At 43.7% G+C, this 25,316-nt stretch overlaps 1 protein-coding gene across 3 annotated transcripts in view; it reads right to left on the bottom strand.

The window, feature by feature from the left end:
• Nucleotides 1-25,316, bottom strand: part of LOC149179520 (nicotinate phosphoribosyltransferase 1-like) — a 496,243-nt gene that overhangs the window by 261,915 nt on the left and 209,012 nt on the right. For all 3 annotated transcript variants that reach the window (XM_089415680.1, XM_089415682.1, XM_089415681.1), the window contains one exon: nt 21,022-21,097. In XM_089415680.1, the coding sequence (XP_089271806.1) occupies nt 21,022-21,097 (76 nt within the window). The remainder of the gene's footprint in view (nt 1-21,021; nt 21,098-25,316) is intronic.

Below are 25,316 nucleotides of genomic sequence, written 5' to 3'. Positions count from 1 at the left end.
ACCACATTACTGCAAAGATTCAAGAGTGACTAGTGGTGAAGTGCATAAAACGCTTATCCAAATACATTTAAGAACCTTTACCAACACATTCTTAAGACATTGAATCATATTATTGGCATCATAACTGAAAGAACAATTGAAAACCTGTAAACAGAAAGTCATCACAACCTTTCTGAGTTGCAAAAATCTGTAATAATTATCTCTCTAAACAGTAAATAACGAGCTCACGAGTCAAAACATGTGTGACTCATTGAAACTTACAAAGAGGCAACCACTCTAATGATATTTCAAAGTAAAAGTGGAGCACATAAAAAACATATGAAGATATATTGAAGAACGTTAAGCAAAAAATTTTAAGACAAGCTGAAGCATACAATTGGCATAGCAACTCTAAGAACAGTTGCAAAGCCACAAAAAGAAAGTTGTCATAAACAATCTAAGACAGGGACATTTTAATTTTTTCCATGATTCTCTTTTTTAAGACAAGCTGAAGCATACAATTGGCATAGCAACTCTAAAAACAGTTGCAAAGCCACAAAAAGAAAGTTGTCATAAACAATCTAAGACGGGGACATTTTAATTTTTTCCATGATTCTCTTTGCAAGTAGTTAATAACAAGCTTGATACCAAAGTAAGTCCCTGTAGCCAATAAAGATGCAAAATCTTTACTCCCATATAATAGTTCATTATAAGAAATCATTCAAGTATCTGATGGTGCAACAACTTCACCCACATAGCAGATACTTTAAAGGTAGGCTATAACTGTGATATTCCCACTTAGCAATATTGCTAAGCGGAAATACCAATTTTGCCAATTTTGTCTTATTTTGCATTTACACTTAGGAAAAGTGGGTTATGAGACCCCACTTGAGTTTTGAAGCTAAGGGAAGACCCAACTTAGGAGAAAAAGAAGAAAATCGAAGATGGTGTTATTTTTTGGAGCATCAGATGTGTTCTAGCCACGAAATTTTGTGAAGAGGTTAGAATACATGAGATCTCCAAAACCCAGAAATCATTTATGGAAATTTCGCCTAAAAATGACTTAATTATATTATTAGCCAGTTTTTAAATATTTCTAAACTCTAAACTTAGGGAATGTGGTTAATTAATCATAATTAATTAAGTCAAAGTGTGAATGATCTAGAAACTCACACAAATCGACTTCAAGTTAATCTTAGCCATCGATTAAGATTTAATCCTAGCCGTTGAAGTCCAAACAAAGGATTATAAGAAGAAGTCGATGGGCACTTGGAGAGGAAACTTGAGAGGTTCGATTTCATGAGCAGATCGATTTCCAGAGTAGCAGCAGTCAGTTGCCGAAGAAAGAGCTAGTGAGATTGAAGCAGTGAGAGAGCGGCAGAGACAATAAAGCCGGAGGAAGGATTCCGGATCCAGTGAGTGCATTTGCAGAGAGACAAGTGAGTCACAGAGAGGTTGACGCAGAGCAACGCAGTATCCTCTGGAGGCAATTTCGAATCTCCTAGGGAAAAGTAAATTTTGTGAAAATTTCTGAATAGAAATCCAACTGCACTGACTGATATCATTTCTTCTACTTATTAAATCAGAAATAAGTTATTCACAGTGTTTCTACAGCAAAATATCAAAATAAATTCTACTACAACCTTCACAATTAAAAATGTTGCGGAAAGTTAATGCAAGGAAAAATACTAGCACAAGTATAATCACAATGACAGTGATTTTTGAAGAATTGTCCCCGGAAAAACCCAATTTGGGAAAACCGGTCCAGGAGATGAGGGTTTCTTTATTGATCTTTAGAAAAACCTCATGTACGGCATAAAAAGAAGAGGAATTTCTATGAGAAATTTTACAAACTATATTCTCACGCTTTACAGTGAAATTCTGACTCTGGAGAGGACCTGTTGCCCTCTCTACGTCACCTGCTACGCAGAGACTGCGCAGTCCCAGCGTCACTGCCTTTGCGTTGTCCCTCCTTTGCTCTGTGTCTTATCTCTGCTCCTGCACTCCTGACTAACGTTGATTCCCTCCCTCTTTCTCACCTACAACTCTCCCTCTCATATAATTTTCTTACAGAACTTCGACCAGTGAGAAATCGATCTTGCTTGGGCAACTGAGTATCTTCCTGGTGTATCTTCCAAATGCCCATCGAAGTCCTTCTTATAATCCTCCAGTTGAGTAATCAATGGCCCAGATTAGATTCTAATCTGTTGAAGAAAAGTGTAACTAGGTTCGATATTTGTCAATGTAATTTTGATCTTTGTACTTGTCAAGAAAAAGAAATATTATTTTTGTAAATTATATGAATGAGTTTCTTGCTCATTCCATAGGTCTAGGAAAGTCAAAGAGTCAACAGAAAATTGAAGAGCTCTTTTTGAGCCTATGTGTATTGTATATGGATCAAATCGAATGTCTAGAACAGCCCTCCAAGACAAGCACAATCCTCTGGATGAAGTCGGCCAAAAAATGAACTAAATAAAAGTCATGTCGACTTGCAAATAGAGACACATATGTTCACACTGACAAGTTGGCTAAATATGGGGACGAAACAACTATAAATACCCAGCTAGGGTATCCGCAAATCACAGAGACAGATCTCAAATTCATCTGAGATTTTCGGATGAGATCACAGTGTTTCAGAGCTTCGGATGGGTACAGGAAGTGCAAAATAACAATCTCGGATTTGTCTGAGATTTTCGGAAGTCTGGAGTAAGGATACCTCTACAACTTCAGTGACATTTCAGTGGCAAATATCTTTGTGTCTCGGCCTTACAGTTTTGGCATACTCAACGTTGTCATGACCTATACAAATCACAGTCACTGTGATATAATCTCGGCATGCTCATGGATGGAAAGATAACATGATAATTACAGTCTCGGCTTACTCTGAAGCAGCACTACAGTGATGACAGTCTCATGATGATGACCTCAGTTCTAAAAGGAATGCAGTCACATACTCGTGAATGGAAAGCTACACTCTCGGCATATCATTGCAGTGACACGTTTTGATATGATCCCACAGCAACACGTCAAGACTTGTCATGATCTTGATCTCTGTCATGAGCTTGATAATAACATAGTCATGAAGTCTTGATCATGAAAAGGTTATCGGTACAACTCTCATGGATCTATATACATATAGATCTCATTGGTATGATGGTGATTTCAATGAAGACACAAAAGATGATCTCAAGAATGCAACAATGATCTCAGTGAAGGATGTAGCAGATCTCAGTGAATGTACAATCATTGTTTCAGTGATGATGCTGCTATCATGTCTTTAGTGATACAATAGTATTGACCCTAGTACAACAGAAGTGATGATGATGATCACAGCAGTGAAGAGGATTGGTGTCTTGGTCTTGGAGTGGCTCAGAAGGTCAAGAGTCATGGTCTTGGTGTTCGTCAATTGGAATCTTTATAAGAAAAAGTTTGTGTGGTTTTTCCTTTGCAAGAGGGAGAGGTTTCGGCCCTGGCATAATGCCATATCTTGTGCTCTTGGTCTTGGAGTGGCTTAGAAGGTCAAGAGTCATGGTCTTGGTGTTCGTCAATTGGAATCTTTATAAGAAAAAGTTTGTGCGGGTTTTCCTCTGCAAGAGGGAGAGGTTTCGGCCCTGGCATAATGCCATATCTTGTGCTCTTGTCTCTTTACTTTGATAGCTATTTGTTGAAGTAAACACACACTAATGATAATAAGCAAAAGATTGTGCTAATAATCTAAAGGCAAAATGCCTCACAAATAGTTATCGTGAAAGAAGAATCTCATTAACTCACTACCCTAGATTCTTCAACATGGTATCAAAGGGAAGGTTTAGAAGTCAAAGGAAGGGCAGCAAAGAGACATACAAGGATCAATCTTCAAGGGCATCAAAGCAAGTTGAAGGGTTTTGTCAAGATCGAAGGATCAAGTCTACAACAAGCAGTGTACAACAACAAGAACTTGTGTCTCCACAAGCCATCATCAAAAGGCTACCAAGACCCTCATCAAGTTGTTTACAAAGCAAGGTAACTCAAAGGATCATAAAATCAAAGAAACAGGTTGAAACCCTAGTAGCAATCCTAATCTACACTACTAAAGAAGGCAAATCATATTAAAGAAGAAAAAGCATTGACATCACCTTCAAGGTTATAAAAGCAAGGATCATTTCCTTGCCTTAGAAGAAGATCATCCAAAGGAAGCAGTGGATCATGCTCATAAAAAGGGAGCAACCTTTTCCATTGAAGAAAGGATTTCCATCAAAGAGAAGATCATCCAAGAGGAAACTCCAATACATCTTCTCCAACCAGCATTAAAGTGATCAGGTAGAAGAGTTCATCTCCACTTGTCAAGTAAGTATCTTTTATTTTTATAATCAAGTTTGGTTAAATGACTTCATGACTGCAAGGAGATCTATGGATTGAATGGGTCATCAAGGTCCTTACGTGGAATAAGGAGGATTGTCACAATCCTCATAAGGGAAGTCAGTGAACAGGTCTCCTTTGAATTCATGGGAGGGAACTCTTAAAGTCCTGTCATCCCTATGTAGCAAGAAAGGAGACATAAAAGAGATACATGAAATGCTAGAAGATATACTCTCTGAAATGAAGTTAAGGTCATATCACTTAGACCTAATTGAAGGTATCAAAAGATGTAGGAATATCTTCATAAGATCTCAATTAGGAGACTTGGGAGAGATGATAAGAAGATGATCATCATAAGCAAGGTAACAAATGTCCATAAACAAGGAAGGTTACCTCATTCGACAATTTGTGGTCTTTATGCTAGATAGAGAAAGATAAGTTGATGGCAAAAGCATTGCAGGTTAAAGAACTCAAACATGTGCAGAAAGGAAAGGGAAGGTTAGTCCTCAAACAAGATAGAATTATATAGTGTTAAATTATGGTATGTTCTATGCTTAAGAGCAATTTACTTCAGTTCTTCTTATTAGCCCAATGTCAATTTCCAGTATAGCAATCACAATAACATGAAAGTAAAATGCTAATAGAACATAAATGAAAACAACAAAAGACAAGTCAAGACAAGAGACACAAGATGTGGCGCTAGCCAAGGACAAACCCTAATGTGGGGAAACCCTTTGATCAATTCTTCTATATTCTTCAATAATTCAACAGAGAGAGAGAGATAGTACAATATCACAAATCTATGATTTATAACAGTAGTATTGAAACCCTTGAATAGTAATAGCAAGGGTGATCAATTAGCGCCCAAAATGACCTCAAGACAACCTAGAAGAACTCAGTCTCCAAAAGCAGTAATAGCAGCCCAAAACAGTCAATGTAAGATGGTCAAAACAGCAGTCAATGCTACAGCATACTGCAGCCAGCCCTAACCAATCAACGCTGTCACAAATGTGCCCTCCAAAAAGTCAACGCAGACTTGTCCAGCAATATGGCTAGCCTAGGAGAGGCTGCCCACACAAATCCGCAGTCAAGGCTGCCAATATGTTGGTCAACGCAGTCCTTTATCACTTGTTGCACCTTCCTGCGTCCTTGATGCCCTCACTGTGTCCTGTCACAATGATGCCCTAATTGCGTCCTCTTTTCCCACATGTGAGAGTCTTCTTTCTCCTTCGTATACCCAAGATACAAAGAGAGAGAAGAGATCTGAGGATGAGATGAGTGATCTAATGCCTCAAGGTCTCCTCTATTTATATCCCACGTTGAGGTTTCGCTGGGGGTGTGCAACACTATTTTACATGCTGGCAAACCTTGACAAATTGTCAAGAAATACAAATAAATTCATATCTCCATGAATACATGTCGGAATCGGAGGATCGTTAGATCCATCCTACACCTCTCGACAAGAGGAATCCAAGAAAAATATCAGCTGCCATAAATAAGATGGCCCACATGGAGTTTGGCCCTAGTTGCCAATTTTAACACTCCCTCTCAACTAGGTAGAACTCCATCTACTAATCCATCTGTCTGTAGGTACTATCTCTGCCATCAAATGCAGTGCCCTGCACTGCTCGACTTTGCTCTGCTCTGCTCTGCTGAACTATGAAAAAGAAGAAATGATCGAGAATGTATCATACCATCATCTACTGACTTGAAGTCAGTCCCAGATAAAAGAGAGTGTCCAATAGCACTCTTACTGACCCGAAGTCAGTCCCAATGAACAGAGTGTGTCATACCACTCTTACTGATCTAAAATCAGTTCCAAAAGAGAGTGAATTATATCACTCTTACTGACCCGAAGTCAGTTCCAATTGATCCCAGATTAATGTCATCCTAGCATAGGGAGTATAGTAGATACATGATGTGTCCATCGGTACTACTATGGTCCCTATCCTCATTTCCCTTCTCATTGGCCAGATGAGAGGTACTTCCCATGAGTCCCAGACTATATGGGTAGGATGTCTCGGTAGGAGAAAGATGAACCACTCACCCTGCCTACATGTCACCACGAGGTATCATAGGGGAAGGCTAAATCATTCACCCTATACATAGCGCACCACTAGGGGAGGGTGAGTCACCCTGTGGTCGCTCGTCGCTCCAAGAAGTACCCCCAGCCCCCCAGATCTCCCAAAGCTCAATGTATGCATCATACAGGACCCTCATAAGAGGGTCTCTCAACGACTCCTAGTCGTTCTTGGAAAGTCAAGAATTTGACCTTTCCCAGGGGCTTCATCAGAACGTCGGCGACCTACTCATCTATCCCAATATGATGGAGCCTTATTGCTCCTCGCTGTACCATATCCCGGATAAAGTGGTACCTGATATCGATGTGCTTAGAGCAATCATAAAATACGGGATTCTCAGATAAACTAATGCCACTCTAGTTGTCGCAGAGGATCACGGTAGTATCCAGTGTATGTCCAAACAGCTCACTGAAGAGCTTCCTCAACTAGACAGCCTCACAGGAGCCCATACTCGCAGCAATGTACTCTACGTCAGCGATGCTCAGAGCCACCGACTTCTACTTCCTGCTCATCCAAGATATCGAGGCAGAACCCAAAGAGAAACAACACTCAGAAGTGCTCTTTCGATCCACCATACTGCCTACCCAATCAGCATCAGAATGTCCATGTGGCCTCACATCTCCGACAGTGTATCTGAACTCATGAGTGATTGTGCCCCAAAGATATCTCAGAAGATTCTTGGCACCAATCCAATATGAGTGATGAGGCTCAACCATATATTGGCTCAACATGTTGACTGCAAAACATATATCCGGATAGGAGTTCACCAAGAACATCAATGATCCTACGAGTTGACGATACTCAAAAGCATTTCCCAAAGCAAGTTCGACAGCACTACCGCATAACTTCTTGAAGTTAAGCTCCATCGGGGCAGTCACGGGCTTGCAGTCCACCATACCAAATCTCTCCAAAATCTTCACCATGTATTTTCCTTGAGATAGGAAAATTTCTCTTAGCTTTTGCCAGACTTCCAGCCCTAGGAAATAGTACATCAATCCTAGGTTCTTCATCTCAAATTCGAAAGCCATCTCCCTCTTACATTTGTGAATGAGAGGGTCTGCACCTATCAGAAAGGGGTCGTCTACATGCAACACCAGTATGAGAGGCTTATCATCCTCAACCTTAAAGTAAAGATTTGGATCAGCTTCACTCCTAGTGAATCACAGCTTCATCAAGTAGCTATCGATCCTCTCATACCAAGCTCGGGGTGCTTGCTTTAGCCCATAGAGAGTTTTCTTCAACCTGCATACGTGAGATTCCCAATCATGAATCTCAAACCCCTCGGGTTGTTCCACATAGACTTCTTCTTTGATCAAACCATGCAAGAACGTTGTCTTGACATCCATCTGATGTAGGTTCCATCCGTGCGAAGCGGCAAGGGCTATGATCGAGCAAATAGTGGTGTACTGGGCAACAGGTGCAAATATCTCATCATAATCTACACCTTCCTTTTTAGAGAAGCCTTGAGCAACAAAGCGAGCCTTATATTTTTTAGCACTCCCATCAGCTCCATGCTTTATTTTGTAAAGGTGACGACTGTTTTGTCCTAGGGATTGGGGACCACATCCCAAACATCATTCTTCATGATGGACTCGTATTCCTCATTCATAGCATCCTTCCATACTTGATGCTTCACGGCTTCTTCGAACAATGAAGGCTCATTTTGAATGATGGTGCTCATAATGGTCAAGTATCCCTGATACCTAGTCGGCTTCTTACTTCCACGGAAAGTCCCTCTGGGTGCAATATGTCTCTCGGCATCTTCAAGAGTCCCCCCAAGCCATGAGGGCCAATTCCTAGAAGAGGAAGGCTCTTGCGGAGGGCGATCAATAGGATCCATAGGTTCTTCCACACCGGGCATCATCTCATCTTCCTTCTCATCCGGCTTCCTGGTGTCTGCTTCTTTATCTTTCCTTAGAATAGGAAGATTATCAACCTTGCTAAGAGCCATATCTTCGTCAAAGGTGACATCATGACTTATCTCGACTTCCCTTTGACCAGCCACAAAGATTCTATAGCCCTTAGAATTTTCGCTATAGCCCACAAAGATTCCCTTCTTTCCGGATGCACCCAATTTTCTTCTCCTCTTTCGGCACATGAAAATATACGAGACCTCCAAAAATTCTAAAATGAGAGACATCAGGTTTCTTGCCAGTGAACATTTCTTCGGGAGTTTTGGAATCCAACGCTTGATGAGGGCATCAGTTTTGAACATATATGGCGGTGTTCGCAGCTTCGGCCCATAGAAACTTCAGAAGCCTTTGACCATGGAGCATGGCACGAACCGCTTCCACAATCGTACGATTCTTCCTTTCCGCCACACCATTCTGCTCAGGAGTGTATCGTGTTGTGGTCTCCCTCTTAATGCCAACTTCTTTGCAAAAGTCATGAAACTCATTGGATTCATACTTGGTCCCATTATCAGTCCCTAAGATCTTGATCCTCTTCTCGATTTGATTCTCGATCAAGGCTTTGAAGTGACAGAACAGGAGAACACTTTATCCTTCTTTTTTAAGAAGTATATCCAAGTCTTGCAAGAATAATCATCTGTAAAAGTGAGATAATATAGATATCCTCCCAAAGAACGGGAATCATACCAGATATGTCGGAGTGAACCAACTGCAAATTGTCATAGGTCTTGCTATGGCTAGAGGGGAATGGTCCCTATTATCACCCCAAGAAACTCTCCTAGGTTGTATCTCAGAGATGCTCGGGAACATTACAAACTCAACAAAAATGTTGGAAATGGGTGGATGAATGGAAGGAATGATGCATATTCAAGCCAGATAACCACTTCTACTATGCTTAACACCAAACATGGGTGAACACCCCCAGACTACAAGGTTTTAGACCACTAATTACTCACAGTTTGAGGATTACGTGAACATGGAGCATATTGACCACACCAGCAGATGCACAAGACCATGTAATGGTCGGCTGCAACCAATAAAGAGGTCTACAAATCTATTTCCTAATGCACAGACAGGATGACAGCTCTCTGGCACTAAGCAAACAGAAACTTGCATAGCACATTCAATGATACATACTAGATTCTAACACAGAAGTTGGATGACAGCCCTTCTAATGCTAAACATCAAGAGCACATGAAAAATACATAACAGGCACAGCCTAGAACAGAGTAGAAATGGAAAGTGAGCAATTAACAGCAAAAGAAGCTTGTATTAGCTGAAATGAAGACCAAACGCTGCAAATATCACAGTAGTTACAGTCTCCAAAAGTTGAACCTTACATCATAACTATAACCATCAACCCTATTACATTCTGTCTTCTAGATATATATATAGAGGTTGATTACAAAAACACTCTGCTATCCTATACGTGGAGGGGTCATAATTGACCACCAACCACATTAACTATCTAAAATGGGTCTCTGATACAATCTGATTTCTTCAGTGGATGAATTTGATATCCTCAGATGTTCTGTTGTACTCCTCGAACAGGTGGAGTGTTAACTGAAAGAAGCCCCATAACTAATAAATGCCTTTAACTGCTCGAGGTTTGTACTTTCCTTCCTCGGCCATGCTGTCTCTTGAATGAGGTAGTTGAATATTTAATACAAACAGTACCGGGACTGGTTACGCTCGTCCTTTGGATGCACAGAGAAACTAAGGAGCTTGGACTTCTTGGCAGGCAGACGGTCTGAATGGAAGAACGACACTGACCGTCGGTTTGCGTAATTGAACGGTGGAGATCGGTTTACAAGAGGAATCGGGAGATGTGGGATCGGGATAGACGCAAGCCGTAGGATCTCATGCAAGCCGATCCAACAGTTATCGGGAGTTGAAAGCACGCGGGGGTTAATGAGCGGGGACAGGCGGGACGGGCAGTAAGTGGTATTGCCCGCACCGCCGCTGGAGGGTAGGTGGTAAATGTACAACGAGTCACGATCACGTTCATAACACGACGCATGGCGGATGGGACAAGTTAATACTGCTTTCCCTGCGAGTTAACGCGTGGGCAGCGAGCGGGGTTAGGAGTAGCGAACGTCGTAGGATCACGCGACGAACAGTCGGACGGCGGGGAAAACAAACAAAGTTTAACGAGCGGGGGAAAAAAGGTTTTGGCGGCGGGGACCGTTGGATCAAAACAATCAACGGCGGAGGAGCGATCACAACATCGCGTCGGTGGAAGACAAGGGGGCGTAGCCTTATAGCGATTTCCCGATTGCGATGAGGAAAAAGGGCTTATACCACTTTTTTGTGAAGGCGAGCGGTTATGTGGATCACGGTTATATGACCATTTGAACTCGGCACCCGGGGCTAAAGAAATATGGGTTATGCAGAGTTTTTGAGGAACAAAATGGAGGCAGCAGGGTGAAAGGAAGTAAGCGGGGGAATAGGGAAAGGCGAGGATAACCAGTGTAGACCATCTCTGAGCCAGCAACCATAGACCGGGCTTATTCCTCCTCCTCGAAAATCAGCAACATGTAGCAGAGCTAACACTGGCTCCTTCTGGGGATGAGATCCTCCCTGTGAGGTCTCAAGAACTGCAGACCAATGCCTTCATACAAAACCAGCTTAAAAACATTGCCTAGTATTCCATTGGGCATGGAGTCTAATTAAGTCTATGCTAAAACCTATAAAGAAAATGCTTACAATCATTAAGGCCTGAGAACTTTAAACAACATAAATCTTCAAAAACTGGCCATCTGATGGGCCATCAAAACTGTTTCTCCTCCTCTCGGCCGGTTCATCATAGATCTGCAAAATTGGATTTATTTGATCCTCTACCTCAAAGAGTTTAGGGCATTTGACCTTATCTGGTAGATATGGATCAAATTTCATCCCCTTTTTGTATATTCTTCTCCTTGGACGTTCTTCATGGGAGCTTCTTTACACCTGCTGAATAACCACAGTTGCTGTGTACTTGTCTTTTTCATCTGTGGCCTACACAATTAATATAAATGGTGTACCAATGTGTTCATGTGTGGAGGACACAAAGACATCATCTGCTCCTGCATCTTTCTTAGAACAGTCCTCATCCAAGGAGGAGTTCCATAACTGTACACCCTCTTCCTCTATCATCTGGCAAGCTGCCTTTTCAATCTGTGTGGAGGCTACCTGAGCAAGTTTTGGAATATCAAGACAGATATTACCCATATCAGCCTTGAGCATTGAATTTTGTCCTGCCTCAGTGTTCAGGGGGCAACTTTGCGGGATTGTCTCTTGAACAAACAAAGAAGAAAAAGATGATGGGGAGCTTTCTTCTCCCTCTTTGATCACTGGTTTGGGGATAACAACAGGCTGGTCAAGATGCAGATCTGCATAGTCATTGGAAGCTGGGCTGGCTTCGGGCTCAGACTCTTTGAGGATGAAGGGATCTGCTGCTGGCTGCTTCTGCTGATCAGCTTGTTGTTCTACAGGTACAACAAACTAATGAGCAATGCCTATAGATAATGACCTCTCATAGGCAGCTCTGGTTAGGGAAGGGGCACTACCCTTATCTTCCAAACCATGGACCTCCTCCTCTTCTTCAGGCCGCTCTTCTTCCATGACTATATTCTGAAAAAGGGTCTTGACCCTTTGATCTTCGTTTGCATCTTGATTTCTCTTATCCCCCCAATGCTTTAGGAACACATCATCTAAAGCCTCAATGTCTGCAATAGACCTAGGGGGTAATTCTCTAAACCATTTTCTAGCTTCCCCATCTAGGCTTTGGACAAAAACCCTCATCCACACATCCTCTTCATAGATATCTAGGTTATCAGCATAATAATAAAAAGACTCTAGATGCTCTTCAACTGTTACTCCTTCTGTACCAGTAAACTTAGGCATAAATTCTTGATAATCTCCTGCAGGCATGGCATTCAAAGGGACAGGCAAGACCAAGGGTCCATACCTAGCAGCAACGATTCTTTCTATCTTTGTAAGAGCTTGCTGACCTGCCATGACTGGGGTATATGAAAGGATACTGGTAGACTGAGTGGTATGGATCAATGAAAAGGATGACAGAGACAGAGGAATATGATGGACAGCATGGATGCCTTTTTTGGACTGAGATCCGAAAGGGAAATGAATGAACAAGGAGCTTTATGAATCTCTGAAGGTGATTTCTTCACTAGCAGAGATACATGGGACTTTTAAGGCTTACCTGATCCTGATGCTCCTTTCTACGAAATTTTCTTCTGCTTAACGATCTTCTCAGGGTCAGGCACTGGTTCAGCTGGTGATTTCTGAGGATTTCTTCGAGTATGTCTCACAAACTGAGCCAGAACTGCAATGTGGAGTCGCCAAAGGTTGGTCTTCCTCCAATGGAGTCGCCAGATAGATGATTACAACCAGAAATGTGCCCAGACTTTGTCTATCATCAAAATCTAGAATTGTGTCGTTCTCCCAGGGAAGCTGAGCTTCAATCTCCTCTCCCCGGCAATGGCGCCAATTAATGTTATCACCCCAAGAAACTCTCCTAGGTTGTATCTCAGAGATGCTCGGGAACATTACAAACTCAACAAAAATGTTGGAAATGGGTGGATGAATGGAAGGAATGATGCATATTCAAGCCAGATAACCACTTCTACTATGCTTAACCCCAGACATGGGTGAACACCCCCAGACTACAAGGCTTTAGACCACCAATTACTCACAGTTTGAGGATTAGGTGAACATGGAGAATACTGACCACACCAGCAGATGCACAAGACCATGTGATGGCCGGCTGCAACCAGTAAAGAGGTCTACAAATCTATTTCCTAATGCACAAACAGGATGACAGCTCTCTGGCACTAAGAAAACATAAACCTGCATAGCACATTCAATGATACATACTAGATTCTAACACAGAGGTGGGATGACAGCCCCTCTAATGCTAAACATCAAGAGCACATGAAAAATACATAACAGGCACAGCCTAGAACAGAGTAGAAATGGAAAGTGAGCAATTAACAGCGAAAGAAGCTTGTCTTAGCTGAAAATGACGACCAGACACTGCAAGTATCATAGTAGTTACAGTATTTGAACCTTACATCATAACTATAACCATCAACCCTATTACATTCTGTCTTCTGGATATATATAGAGGCTTCATTACAAAAACACTCTGCTATCCTATACGTGGAGGGGTCATAATTGACCACCAACCACATTAACTATCTAAAATGGGTCTCTGATACAATCTGATTGCTTCAGTGGATGAATTTGACGTTCTCAAATGTTCTGTTGTACTCCTCGAACAGGTGGAGTGTTAACTGATAAATGCCTTTCACTGCTCGAGGTTTGTACTTTCCTTCCTCGACCATGCTGTCTCTTGAATGAGGTAGTTGAAGATTTAATACAAACAGTACCGAGACTGGTTACGCTCGTCCTTCGGATGCACAAAGAAACTAAGGAGCTTGGACTTCTTGCCAGGCAGACGGTCTGAATGGAAGAACAAGACTGGCCGTCAATTTGCGTAATTGAACGGTGGAGATCGGTTTACAAGAGGAATCGGGAGATGTGGGATCGGGATAGACGCAGGCCGTAGGATCTCATGCAAGCCAATCCAATAGTTGTCGGGAGTTGAAAGCACGCGGGGGTTAATGAGCGGGGACAGGGGGGACGGGCGGTAAGTGGTATTGCCCGCACCGCCGTTGGAGGGTAGGTGGTAAACATACAACGGGTCGCAATCACGTTCATAACACGACGCGTGGCGGATGGGACAAGTTAATACCACTTTCCCCGCGAGTTAACGCGTGGGCGGCTAGCGGGGTTAGGAGTAGCGAACGCCGTTGGATCACGCGACAGACGATCGGACGGCGGGGAAAACAAATGAAGTTTAACGCGCGAGGGAAAAAAGGTTTTGGCGGCGGGGATTGTTGGATCAAAACGATCAAAGGTAGAGGAGCGATCGCAACATTGCGTCGGTGGAAGACAAGGGGGCGTAGCCTTATAGCGATTTGTCGATTGCGATGAGGAAAAAGGGCTTATAGCGCTTTTTTGCAAAGGCACGCGGTTATGTGGGTCGCGGTTATATGACCATTTGAACTCAGCGCCCGGGGCTAAAGAAATATGGGTTATGCGGAGTTTTAGAGGAACAAAATGGAGGCAGTAGGGTGAAAGGAAGTAAGCGGGGGAATAGGGATAGGCGAGGATAACCAGTGTAAACCATCTCTGAGCCAGCAACCACGGACCGGGCTTATTCCTCCTCGAAAATCAGCAACATGTAGCAGAGCTAACAGTCCCCTTTTGAGCTTTCCTTCAGCACATCCTGGACATACACCTTCATGCTCTATTTTGAACTCGGGCATCCCTGTCACCATTTGTCTCACATCGGGTAGAGCCTTATAATGAAGGTGGGCAAACCTTCGGTGCCATCGTTTAGACTGAAGAGATGTGTCGCAAGAAATGACTCCCAACGGACTTCCTCCAACTTGATATAAAGAGTCAACTTGAAACCTAAGAGTAAAAGCATCTTTAAAATTCTTTTTCCATACACTTACCTTGCCATCAATGAAGGCCACCTTGTAGCCTTTGTCTTCCATAGCCGAAATGGACAAGTTCTTCTTGAGATTAATCATTAGGTACATATAAGACTTCTTGCAAATGAATTGTGTTACCCTTATTTAATTGAAGAGTAACATTCCCTACACCCTTTATGGGATAGGCAGAATTGTCTCCAAGAATAATCTCCAAGTTTGTCTCTTTCTCTATCAGATTAGAGAGAGCTTCCTTGTAACCAGTGAAGTGCCTTGAGGAACCACTATCAATAAGTCAATTTCCCAACGAGTTCGAAGGAGAGGTAGTGGAGAGGGTCGATATCAGATAATATTGATCTTGCTTATTGTTAACAACATTTGATTCATACTTGGAGTTCCTTGCTTTCTTGGAGGGTTGACCACTTCCTTGATTTCCCGCATTCCTTTTTCCTTTGCCATTGAACCTTCCATTCCTTTGATTGTGGTTGGAGTTTCCCCGGGAGTGATTTTGATCATCATCATGTGATGAGTCCTTTCTATTTGGACACTCCCTCGCATAGTGGCCAACTATGATGGCCCTTGATGCAGCAAATTGTGTTGCCTTCAATCAACAATCTCCTGCTCCGAAACTCCTCAAATAGGTTGATCTCTCCCTAAGGCTCCTATGCCAAATTTCTCCTGGCAATTGTTGTTGAAGTTTCTAAGTTTACTTAGTTAGAAACCCTCCATGCACTTTATCTGATTTATTCCTACCTACTTGTTATCTTCCTTAACAAGTTATTTACAATGTAAATACTGAAAATAAACAATAGTGCATACTCAACATATTACAGATCATCAACTAAAATAAAAAGAACAAACACACCACATGACACCATTATTTTTGGACTAATGTCCCCAGAAAAATCCAATGTGGGAAAACCGGTGCAGCTATCTGAGGGTTTTCTTATTAAGCAATACCAGAGTACAATCTGGATGCCGAAACTAGCCTACCCAACAGAGAATTTCCTTAGCAGTAATACCTCTCGGTTTCTGACAAATCTACTGGCTGAAACCCTGGATAATCCTTCTAGTAGCTACTCAGCACCAATCTGCCCCAGAAACCTAGCGTCTGCCCAATCTGGTCTACGTCTGCCTCGCCTAGCCCAGCACTAGCCCTGCGTCAGCCCCAGGAGGCCCTGTGTCAGCTCTTTGAGCCTCTGTGTCAGCTACGTTGTCCCCTCTGGTGCTCTGCGCAGCACTTAGCTGCCTCTGTGTGGCCCTACGTGAGCACTAGCTGCTCCTGCGTCTCTCTCTCTAGCTGCTCTGCTGCTATCCCAGCACCATCTCTGCATCTCTATCTCTCTATACTCAATGCCCCTCAGCTGCTCTCCTGATCACTGATTCTATCTCTCTTAGCAAACCCCGCTCTAGATAATAGAATCACTGATCACTCTGGTGTATTCTCCAAGTGACCCTCAAGCCTCCTCTTATAATTTTCCTGTTGACATATCAACAGCCAAGATTAAGTCCCTAATCAACAGCTAAGATTAGATGTGGTTTGATCCATGTCTTTTGGACCACTCTGACACGGATTCATATTAATACACATTAATATATTATTTTCCCTCAGTTTAAACTTAGGGACTCCATTAAAAATATTAATTATTTTAATATCTCCTAATATATTTAAAATCTGCCCAAACCCTTTCTAGGTATTGGAGATCTCATGTGCCTCAACCTCTCCACCAAATTTCGTGGCTAGAGCACATCCGATGCTACCCCAAATCAACACTCCCTCTTAGCGAGGACTGTGCTCTAGCAATACTCCTCACTGAGTATTACTCTGATCATCCGACATCAGTACCTATGCTAATCCTAGGCCTTCCTGCCCAACATCCTCTGCACTACTGCATCCTGTACTGCTTCCCATGGTTCTGCCACTGCTGCATCTGTATGACAGCTCCCTCTGCATCCGTGTCGTTGCTAGTCCTTTCCCCCAGCACTACATCCGCACTGCACCTCCTCTCATCATGTTGCATCGTGCTACCCACTGCTGCACCGCAACTCAGTTACTAAGAGGTAAGTAATTGATCTCCCAACTGACCTCCCTATTGGGCTAGAAACAACCATTGATGCTGAAGCTCCCTCTACCGCTAACAAGTGCTCCCTCTCTGACCTCTACGTTGCTGCAACAACTCCCTGCATCTCGCACCGTTGTACACCTCTCTGTGCCTTCCTGCACTAGTGCAACACTCCTGTGCCTCTCGCACTGCTACAACCTGCTAGCCTCGCGCTGTCTCGGGACTCTTGCACTGTAGCTCTCTCTGTCGCTCCATCCGCATTCGTCTCTACCCACTCAGCTAGTCTTGTTACTCCTCGTCGGGGCTCTCGTAGCAAGGTCTAATCCAAGAGGCTGGGTACCTCGAGGATCCTGCCCCTCATCGCCTGTAGTCCGCCTGACTACAACTCGATGTCTCCCCACTTCTTCTCAAGTGGTGCGTGTGCACTCATGGCACAATCATCGTCTATCAAAACTTCCTTCTCTACCTGTGCTGGCGCTGCCTTAATCTCAGAAGACTCTCCCTTACTCTTCTTCCTTGGACATTGGGTCGCATAATGACCCAGCTCCCCAGAGTGGAAACACTTGATCTTGGAGAGATCTTTTTTCTTTCGCTTTTCTTGTTTTCCCTCAGATGCTAGGGCCACATCCTCCTCCTCCTGCTTGACCTTGATCCCTTGTTGCTGCTACCTGTCTTCGACTGTCGCCTGATCTCTTCTTGGTGAAGAGTTGCCCACATCTCGTCCCAAGGTGGGAGAGTCCCTCTGCCCAGGATACTCTGAACAAATACTTCCCAATCTTCTGAGACAACATTCAAGGTTGTCCTCACCATAAGCTCCTGATCCAGTGTCGCTCCTATAGCAGTCAACTGGTCTCGGATCTCATTTAGTCCTCTGAGGAAGGTGTCAATCGATTGACCCTTCTTCATCTGATACGACATCATCTGGTTCTCGAGCAGCGTTCTTCTCTGCATAGAAGTATGCTGGTACAGCTTCTTGAGAGCCTCCCACATCTCAAACGTTGTTTCCTTCTTGGCTATATGTGGTACCACATGATCCTTGACCCCGTCAAGGATAATGCACTTGGCCCTCGCCATTGCCTCTTCGTACCTGTCATTATCATTGGGGTCGACTAGGACAGCTATTACCTTCAAGGCGAAGTTCTTGACACGATTCCTGTCAAGCACTGATAAGATTCTGGCCTTCCAAACTGCGAAGTTCGATGCTTCGTCCAGTCTATCCTAGTCTCTTACCCCGTGTAGTGCCATGATGCTCCTCTACTTTCCTCCTGGAAGTTCTCTGTTCAACTCCTCTGAGTCTCTACTTCCTGTCTGGAAGTTCTCCTCTGGACTCCCTCTAAGTCCTGATTTCCCTCCTGGAAATCCTCTTGCCACTTGTCGAGATGCCCCATACTCTGATCTACTTGTGCAGCTGCACTTTTGATCTGGGTTCCTCGGCTAGAAACCCTCAGTAACAACTCCTCTAGCCCTACTATGTCAGGTATTGTTCTGACTACAGTACCTCACCAGCTCAACTCTGCAAGATTCCTGCAGCCTTCTAGACCCTAGCAACTGCCTCTTTGTGAACTGTGTCATCCCAGATGGGTCTGTGTCAGCCCTCCGGCCCTCTACGTCAGCAACACTAGCCTTTCTGGGGCTCTGCGCAGCTCCCAGCTTCCTCTGCATGGCCCTCGCTGGCTTTGCATCACACTCCTTGGAGAGCTCGAGGTTAATTTCCCGGAATTTTCTAAGCACCAGAGGAGCCCCTAGCAGCCATTTCTTTCCAGCCAGCAGTGCAGATTTCAAGGGCAGCGCAGAGCATAGAGGAGAAGTTACTTCCCATCATCCGAGCACCTTGTTTTCTCACCTGGGATTTGTCTAGCTTGCCTTCGGCAAGCCCAGGTGCTCTTGTTCTTGCCTATTGTACTCGTACCCTAATATATAATAAAATGGCTCAGCTTCTTTGGGGATAAATTGTTAATGTGTTGTTATATTGCAGTGTTTTGATCTTTGGAAGCATTTAAGAGATTTATTGTTGTCATTACTTAATATTTCCATTAGGAATATTACATAAGATGAGTCAGTTCATCACTCATCGGGTTTGGGGCATGCAAGAGTTCCTTCTCTTGATGTAATGGAGTCACCATATGCGCTTAGGAACTGAGTGATGACCATATGAGTGAGGTAGAGCTTATGCTAGGCTTTTGCCCACATGCTAATCTTTATGTCCCCACCCATCCTTTGCATTTTAACTTTTCTTTTTTCATTTTGTTGTGGCCATGATATGCTTTTTTTGTTTCTTTTAGTTGCATCAACCTCCAAAGGAAAAGTTTTGGGGCCCTACCCTGATATTAGTATTATAAGGATCGAACTGAACAGGCCGGTTCAAGTCAGTTCGACTATTTTGAGGCAAAAACCGATTTGAACCAGTGACTTGAACTGTTTTTGTCTGGTTCAATATGGAAAAGCCACATAGAACGCAACAAGGGGCCCTGTTTTGCTTTTTTTCTTTTAATGTTTGTCTTAGCTGGGCACTAGCCCATAATAGGTGCCTAATATACAAGCATATGGCCCTACTATTGCTATGCATTTCATGGTGATATTAATTTCTTAAAGTAAAAGTGACACTCTCCTTTATTTTTCATTTTCATCCTTTTACTTAAATTTTTAACATTACCATGAAATGACTCAAGATGTTTGAGAGTGGTTTTGACCTCATTGGATTTCATATGAAGAAAGTAGAATTTTAGATCTCACTCAAAATCCAACAGAGTTAATAGTCTTCCAGGATTTCTGGATTGGGGGGATTGCAACGCTACATTGGATTTTCTCATGTACAAGGGTATGGAATTAGTATTTAATCAAGAGCACCAAACCTTCTATGTACCTTGATGTTAGTGGCATTGATTGTTGAACTCCTCTATGATAAGCCTACTAAAAAAAATACCCATCACTCAAACAAAATCTTGACATGCTATGATTTTTCTATCTTATTTTAATGCTTAGAGGGTGATATTGATGACAAAGAGCCCAATATAGGCAATGATTTTGATATTATGTAGGTATTTGTTGTAGTATAATTTGTTTTGGATGTTAGAGGCCATGTGGAGCTTGTTTGCTGATGTATTTTCAGTTTAGAGATGGATTGCACTCGGTGTTATTTCGGTTATGTGCACCCTTTACATGCTATATAAATGAGAATTTTTGCTTATTTGTGTATAAAAGGTTTAGATTCATATGGATGCACATGAATATATATGATTTTCTTTAAAATTTGAATATTTTATGTGTTTTTGGTTGACCATTTTTTGTCCATTTTTTTACCGGTTTTCATACGGTTCTGATCGGTTCTCGGTCCAGGGGGTCTACCGGTTCAATGACCGGTCTGGTTTTGATAATTATGCCTGATATGCGGACATATGAGTGCCAAGTCCCTATGAACCACTAACAAGTTGCACTCGAAGAATGGAGGTGAGATAAGGCCTTATAATGTGAGATAAAAGGTGTTAATTATGATATATGGGAAAATGGAACTAGACTAGCTCAATCACGAATTTCTAGGTAGTGCCCCTCCTATACCCTAAGGGCCCTAAGGGAGGTCCCACTAGATTATGATCAACGATTAACAACCCCCCCCCCCCCCCCCCCCCGGCAAGTAAGATGAGATAAAAAAAATCACAGTCAAAGTCTAACTATCTTCGAAATCACCCAATAAAATCGATACTAAATGTCGAAAACAAACAAGTATAAGCACCTGATTGCAAAATGATCAAAGTACCCTTTAAGTGGCAGCCCACCTTCATCCATGTGCTCATGCCAAATAGGTGAGAGGAAAAGGGTTGATTCAAGTGGCAGAGATATATGAGATATCATCAACTAATGGTGGTTGGCACAAGCTACTAGATGGTTGGCTATCCAATGCAGGAGAAAAAATTTCCCCTATGGGGTTACCCTATTTGGTGTGTAAAAATACTAATTAGAAATATCTCAACTTATAAATCACCAAAGCTATATATACAACTTACAACACTAAATTTAAATGATCTCTTCTTCATTCAAAACAAATTCTTTTGGAAATCATGTAATTCTAAAATCTCTCACATATTTAAAGAAAATTGCATTAATTGTAGAAGTACTTGTCTCAACAAAATGCTTACAGCAAAGAATTACCAACCATGAATGAGCTGACAAATGCGTGTGAGTGTGTCCCTCGAAGAGGTATTCCAAATCGTCGCCCAGCATCGACATTGCTACATACATATACAAAGAATATATAAATCTTAGAACAAAACTAACATAAAAGACAAAAAATAGGGAAAATAGAACTTTGATCATGAACAGAAGAGAAAACATTTGCATTGCAAAATTAGTATGTTCAAAGATAACATAGCTACGATAAATAAAGAAAGCATAAAGGCAAGAAACAAGGCAACCGACAGACTCAAGGACATTCCACAGGTGTATACGAAATAGGTGTTCGTAGACTTAAAAAGAAAACATAAGAACTTTCGAAGAAAATAGAAACCAATTTTTGTCATGTTCCTTCCCAAAAGAATTTGTAACAGGCTTTGTCTCTACACAATTTTGCCAAGGAAAAGGGCCCAAGCAGTTTCGACTTAGGGTCTTGGGAGAAATATGGCAAAATTATTTTGTTAGTGGAAGGTGGGGGCCACCCACGTGGGAAAGCGTACTAGGCAATTCAAATTGCTTAGAGGGAATTGATATAGCTGTTGGAGGGGCCCACATGAGGCAAAGGGAGGTCCACGAAGTCATAAGGAGGAAGAGCTCCTCACTTGGGCCATTCATTCACTCTTGCATATCGAAAATCACTTGACTGTTTGCTCGAGCTACTTAGCCGAGTCAACTGGCTGTTCAGCCACGAATCTCTCAAGCAGGAGATTCAACCTTACCTTCGGGGGACTACGAGTGCCACCCTAGGAAGGCAGTTTCATAGCATCTTGAGGAGCACCAAGAAGAATTTACAGCCAATCCATTCAACCATTATGCAGAAGTGCGTATTTCTGGGCCAACAAATAGAGGAACACGCAGTTGAGGGGAGAGCTTCATTGGGTCAGTTATTAGCCGAAGAAACCAGGAGATTCGAAGGACATCATTAGGTCAACACTCAAGAGGAGTTTTCAGCAGCACAACCCTCGATCACCCTTCACCTGCAGCACAACCCTCGTCAGCAAATGGGCCAACTCGAGCCACACTGCCCTCTTTCCCGCCTGTGGCACAGATTGAACCAGCAGGGACTGAAGACCCTTCACAGATGGGAGAACACTATAGAGAATGGTAGTCTATGGGTGTAGACTCCAAGGAAGCACTCTCTTTCAGAGATTTCTACAAGCTCAAGCAGAATGAGAAGAGAAAGGGCTATGGAGGACAAGGCATGCAGAGTTATGAGCTACAGAGGACCATAGGGAGGATGTACTTCCATACATTCAATGGCAATGGCAAGTGCACTGCTCAGGCCTGGGTTGAGAAGATGGACACATATTTCCAGCTCAACCGGATGACAGAGCTGGAAGCCATCAAGATGGCCACGCTGCACATGGAGGGGGAAGCCCACGATTGGTGGTTTCATGGGTTGGCCACCCTGGGGCATGCCAATGTGGCTTCATATGAGGATTTCACCAAGAGGGTGGTGGAACGCTTTGACCAGAGGGATCTGGAGGCTCATTTCAGGGAGCTAACCCAACTTTGCCAGACAGGCAACCCAGAGCAGTACATCTCAAAGTTTCTGCGAGTTTCAGTGATGGTGCCATTTATCAGATGCTCGAAGGGTATACACCTTCATAGAAGGCTTACTTGAGCCCCTGCGTGGAATGGTGATGTCACGTAGACCCTCCACATTGCAGGGAGCAATTATGTGCACCAGAGATTTGTCGGGGGCCATCCCCAAGACACGAGCACCTTTTCCTGCATGGACCCCTTTTCCCTAGAATGGGCATGACACTAGACCCCCACCTCAGAGAACCACCCAGGGACGAGGGCAACTGGATGATGAGACACAAAAGGACCTCAGGAGGAGGAAGTTGTGCTTCACTTGTCGGGAGCCCTGGGCACCAGGCCATCGGTGCACTGCTGGCAAAGCACATTATATTGAGGTCTTTTCAGACAGTGACCAGGAGGATGAGGTGGAGCAGGAGTGTGGTATGGGAGACAGTGAGAGTTCGGCAGATAGGGGACCACCACCACCACCTCCATAGGGAGGGGCATCCTTTGCCCCATCCGACGGAGTCCTTGCTTCTTTATGCAGGGTCCCCAAATTCCTAACATTGAGGATCAGAGGCACTATACAAGGACAGCGGGTGTCAGTCTTAGTTGACAATGGGGCTACCCAAAACTTCATAGATGCCCAGTTGGTTCAGAGGAGGGGCCTCACCATGACCAAGTTTGATGGCTTCTCAGTCCTAGTACCAGGTGACCATACCATGCAGCGCACTCGATATGTGCCTGCTTTGACAGTAGTTATGGGGAACTACTCTGTGACAGACCATTTCTTTGTGGTCGATGTGTCAGACACCAACGTGGTGATGGATGTCCAATGGTTGTGCTCCCTTGGGCAAGTCACTACTGACTGGAAGAAACTGGAGATGGAGTTCACGGGGTCAGATGGCAAATCAGTGGTCCTTAAAGGCATGCATTCATATCCACCACAGACAATCTCAGCGCATAGGAAGGAGGCAGATCTGCGACATGGGGACATAGCATAGGCAATGGAGCTGAGGGTTTCAGAGGTTGGAGGGCAAGCCCAGCCACCACCTCCAGACATACAGGCCTTGTTGGATAGGTACTCAGTGGTGTTTGGGGATATTCATAGGATGGAGGCAAATCTGCGACATGGGGACATAGCATGGGCAATGGAGCTGAGGGTTTCGGAGGTTGGAGGGCAAGCCCAGCCACCACCTCCAGACATACAGGCCTTGCTGGATAGGTACTCAGTGGTGTTTGGGGATATTCCACCAGGGCAGCCACCAGATAGCAGATTCGAGCACACCATCGAGTTGGAGCCGAGTGTGCAGGCGGTGATCACTACCCCTTATAGGCATCCTAAGGCCTATAAGGATGAGATTGAGAGGGCCATCAAAGAGTTGTTGGCATTGGGCCATATCAGGCCAAGTTCCAATCCTTTTGCTTCTTCAATAGTGTTGGTGAAGAAGAAGGATGGAACCTTGCACATGTTCATTGGCTACCGGACCCTCAACAGGAAGACGCTAAAGAACCGGCACCCCATACCCCGCATCGATGAGTTGATGGATGAGCTTAGAGGAGCCAAGTACTTCTCTAAAATATATCTACGTTCAGGGTACCACCAGGTCAAGGTGAGGGATCAAGACATCCCCAAGACAGCTTTTCGGTGCCATTATGGGCATTTCAAGTTCCTGGTCATGCCATTCGGGTTGACCAACACCCCAGCTACTTTTCAATCATGTATGAACCATGTGTTCCGAACGCAATTGAGGAGAATTGTGTTCGTTTTCTTCGATGATATCTTGATTTACAGCAAGACTTGGGAGGAGCATCTCCAACACTTGGAGGTGTTGCGTATTTTGGAGGAGCAACAGTTATATGCCAAGTTGTCCAAGTGTGAGTTTGGCCTGATAGAGATGCTCTACTTGGGGCATATCATTGGTGCAGATGGGGTGAAGGTCCATGAGGAGAAGATATGAGTTATCCGTGATTGGCCAGTACCTAGAGATGTGACAGCATTGAGGGGCTTCTTGGACATTTACACATATTAGCAGAAGTTCGTCAAGGTATTTTCGCAGTTGGCAACTCCCCTGACAGATTTGACCAAGAGAGGGGCTTTCGCATGGACAAATGGGGCAAAGGCAGCGTTTGACCGCCTCAAGGAGGTGATGAGTAGTTGTCTAGTTTTAACACTTTCAGACTTCTCCCAGCCCTTCGTTGTGGAGTGTGATGCATCAGGGGAGGGAGTCGAAGCAGTACTATCTCAAGATGGGCACCCCATTCCTTTCGAGAGTTGGAAGCTCTTGCCCCATGAGCAATCATATTCTATATATGACAAGGAGATGTTGGCCATCATGCATGCCTTGGCCAAGTTCCGACAGTATCTGGTGGGTAACAGGTTTCGAGTGAAGACTGATCACAATAGTCTTCGTCACTTCATGGGGCAGCAAGGCCTCAACGACAGACAACAGAGATGGGTCAGCAAGGTGCAGGCCTATGACTTCGACATAGAGTATGGATGGGCGAAACACAATGTAGTGGTTGATGCCCTATTTCGGAGACCAGCAAGCCTATCACTCATGAGCCTCTGCCATGATTGGAAGGCCCTATTATTGGTGGCGTATTTCAAGGATAGGAGGGCATGCGAGATTCTGGAGGGTACCCACGCAGATGAGAATTACCGGGTGATAAATGAGGTCATCTACTACAAGGGGCGCATATTTCTAGTTTCCAACTCGCAGTTGAGGGAGAGAGTGCTTCAATGAACACATG

This window comes from Pinus tabuliformis, chromosome 3_2 (genome assembly GCF_031772625.1).
Source record: "Pinus tabuliformis cultivar Carrire ecotype Pingquan chromosome 3_2, CPIR1, whole genome shotgun sequence".
Lineage (NCBI taxonomy): Eukaryota > Viridiplantae > Streptophyta > Pinopsida > Pinales > Pinaceae > Pinus > Pinus tabuliformis.
The sequence above is the reverse complement of the archived record's forward strand: the minus strand, read 5'-3'. Positions and strand labels throughout refer to the sequence as shown.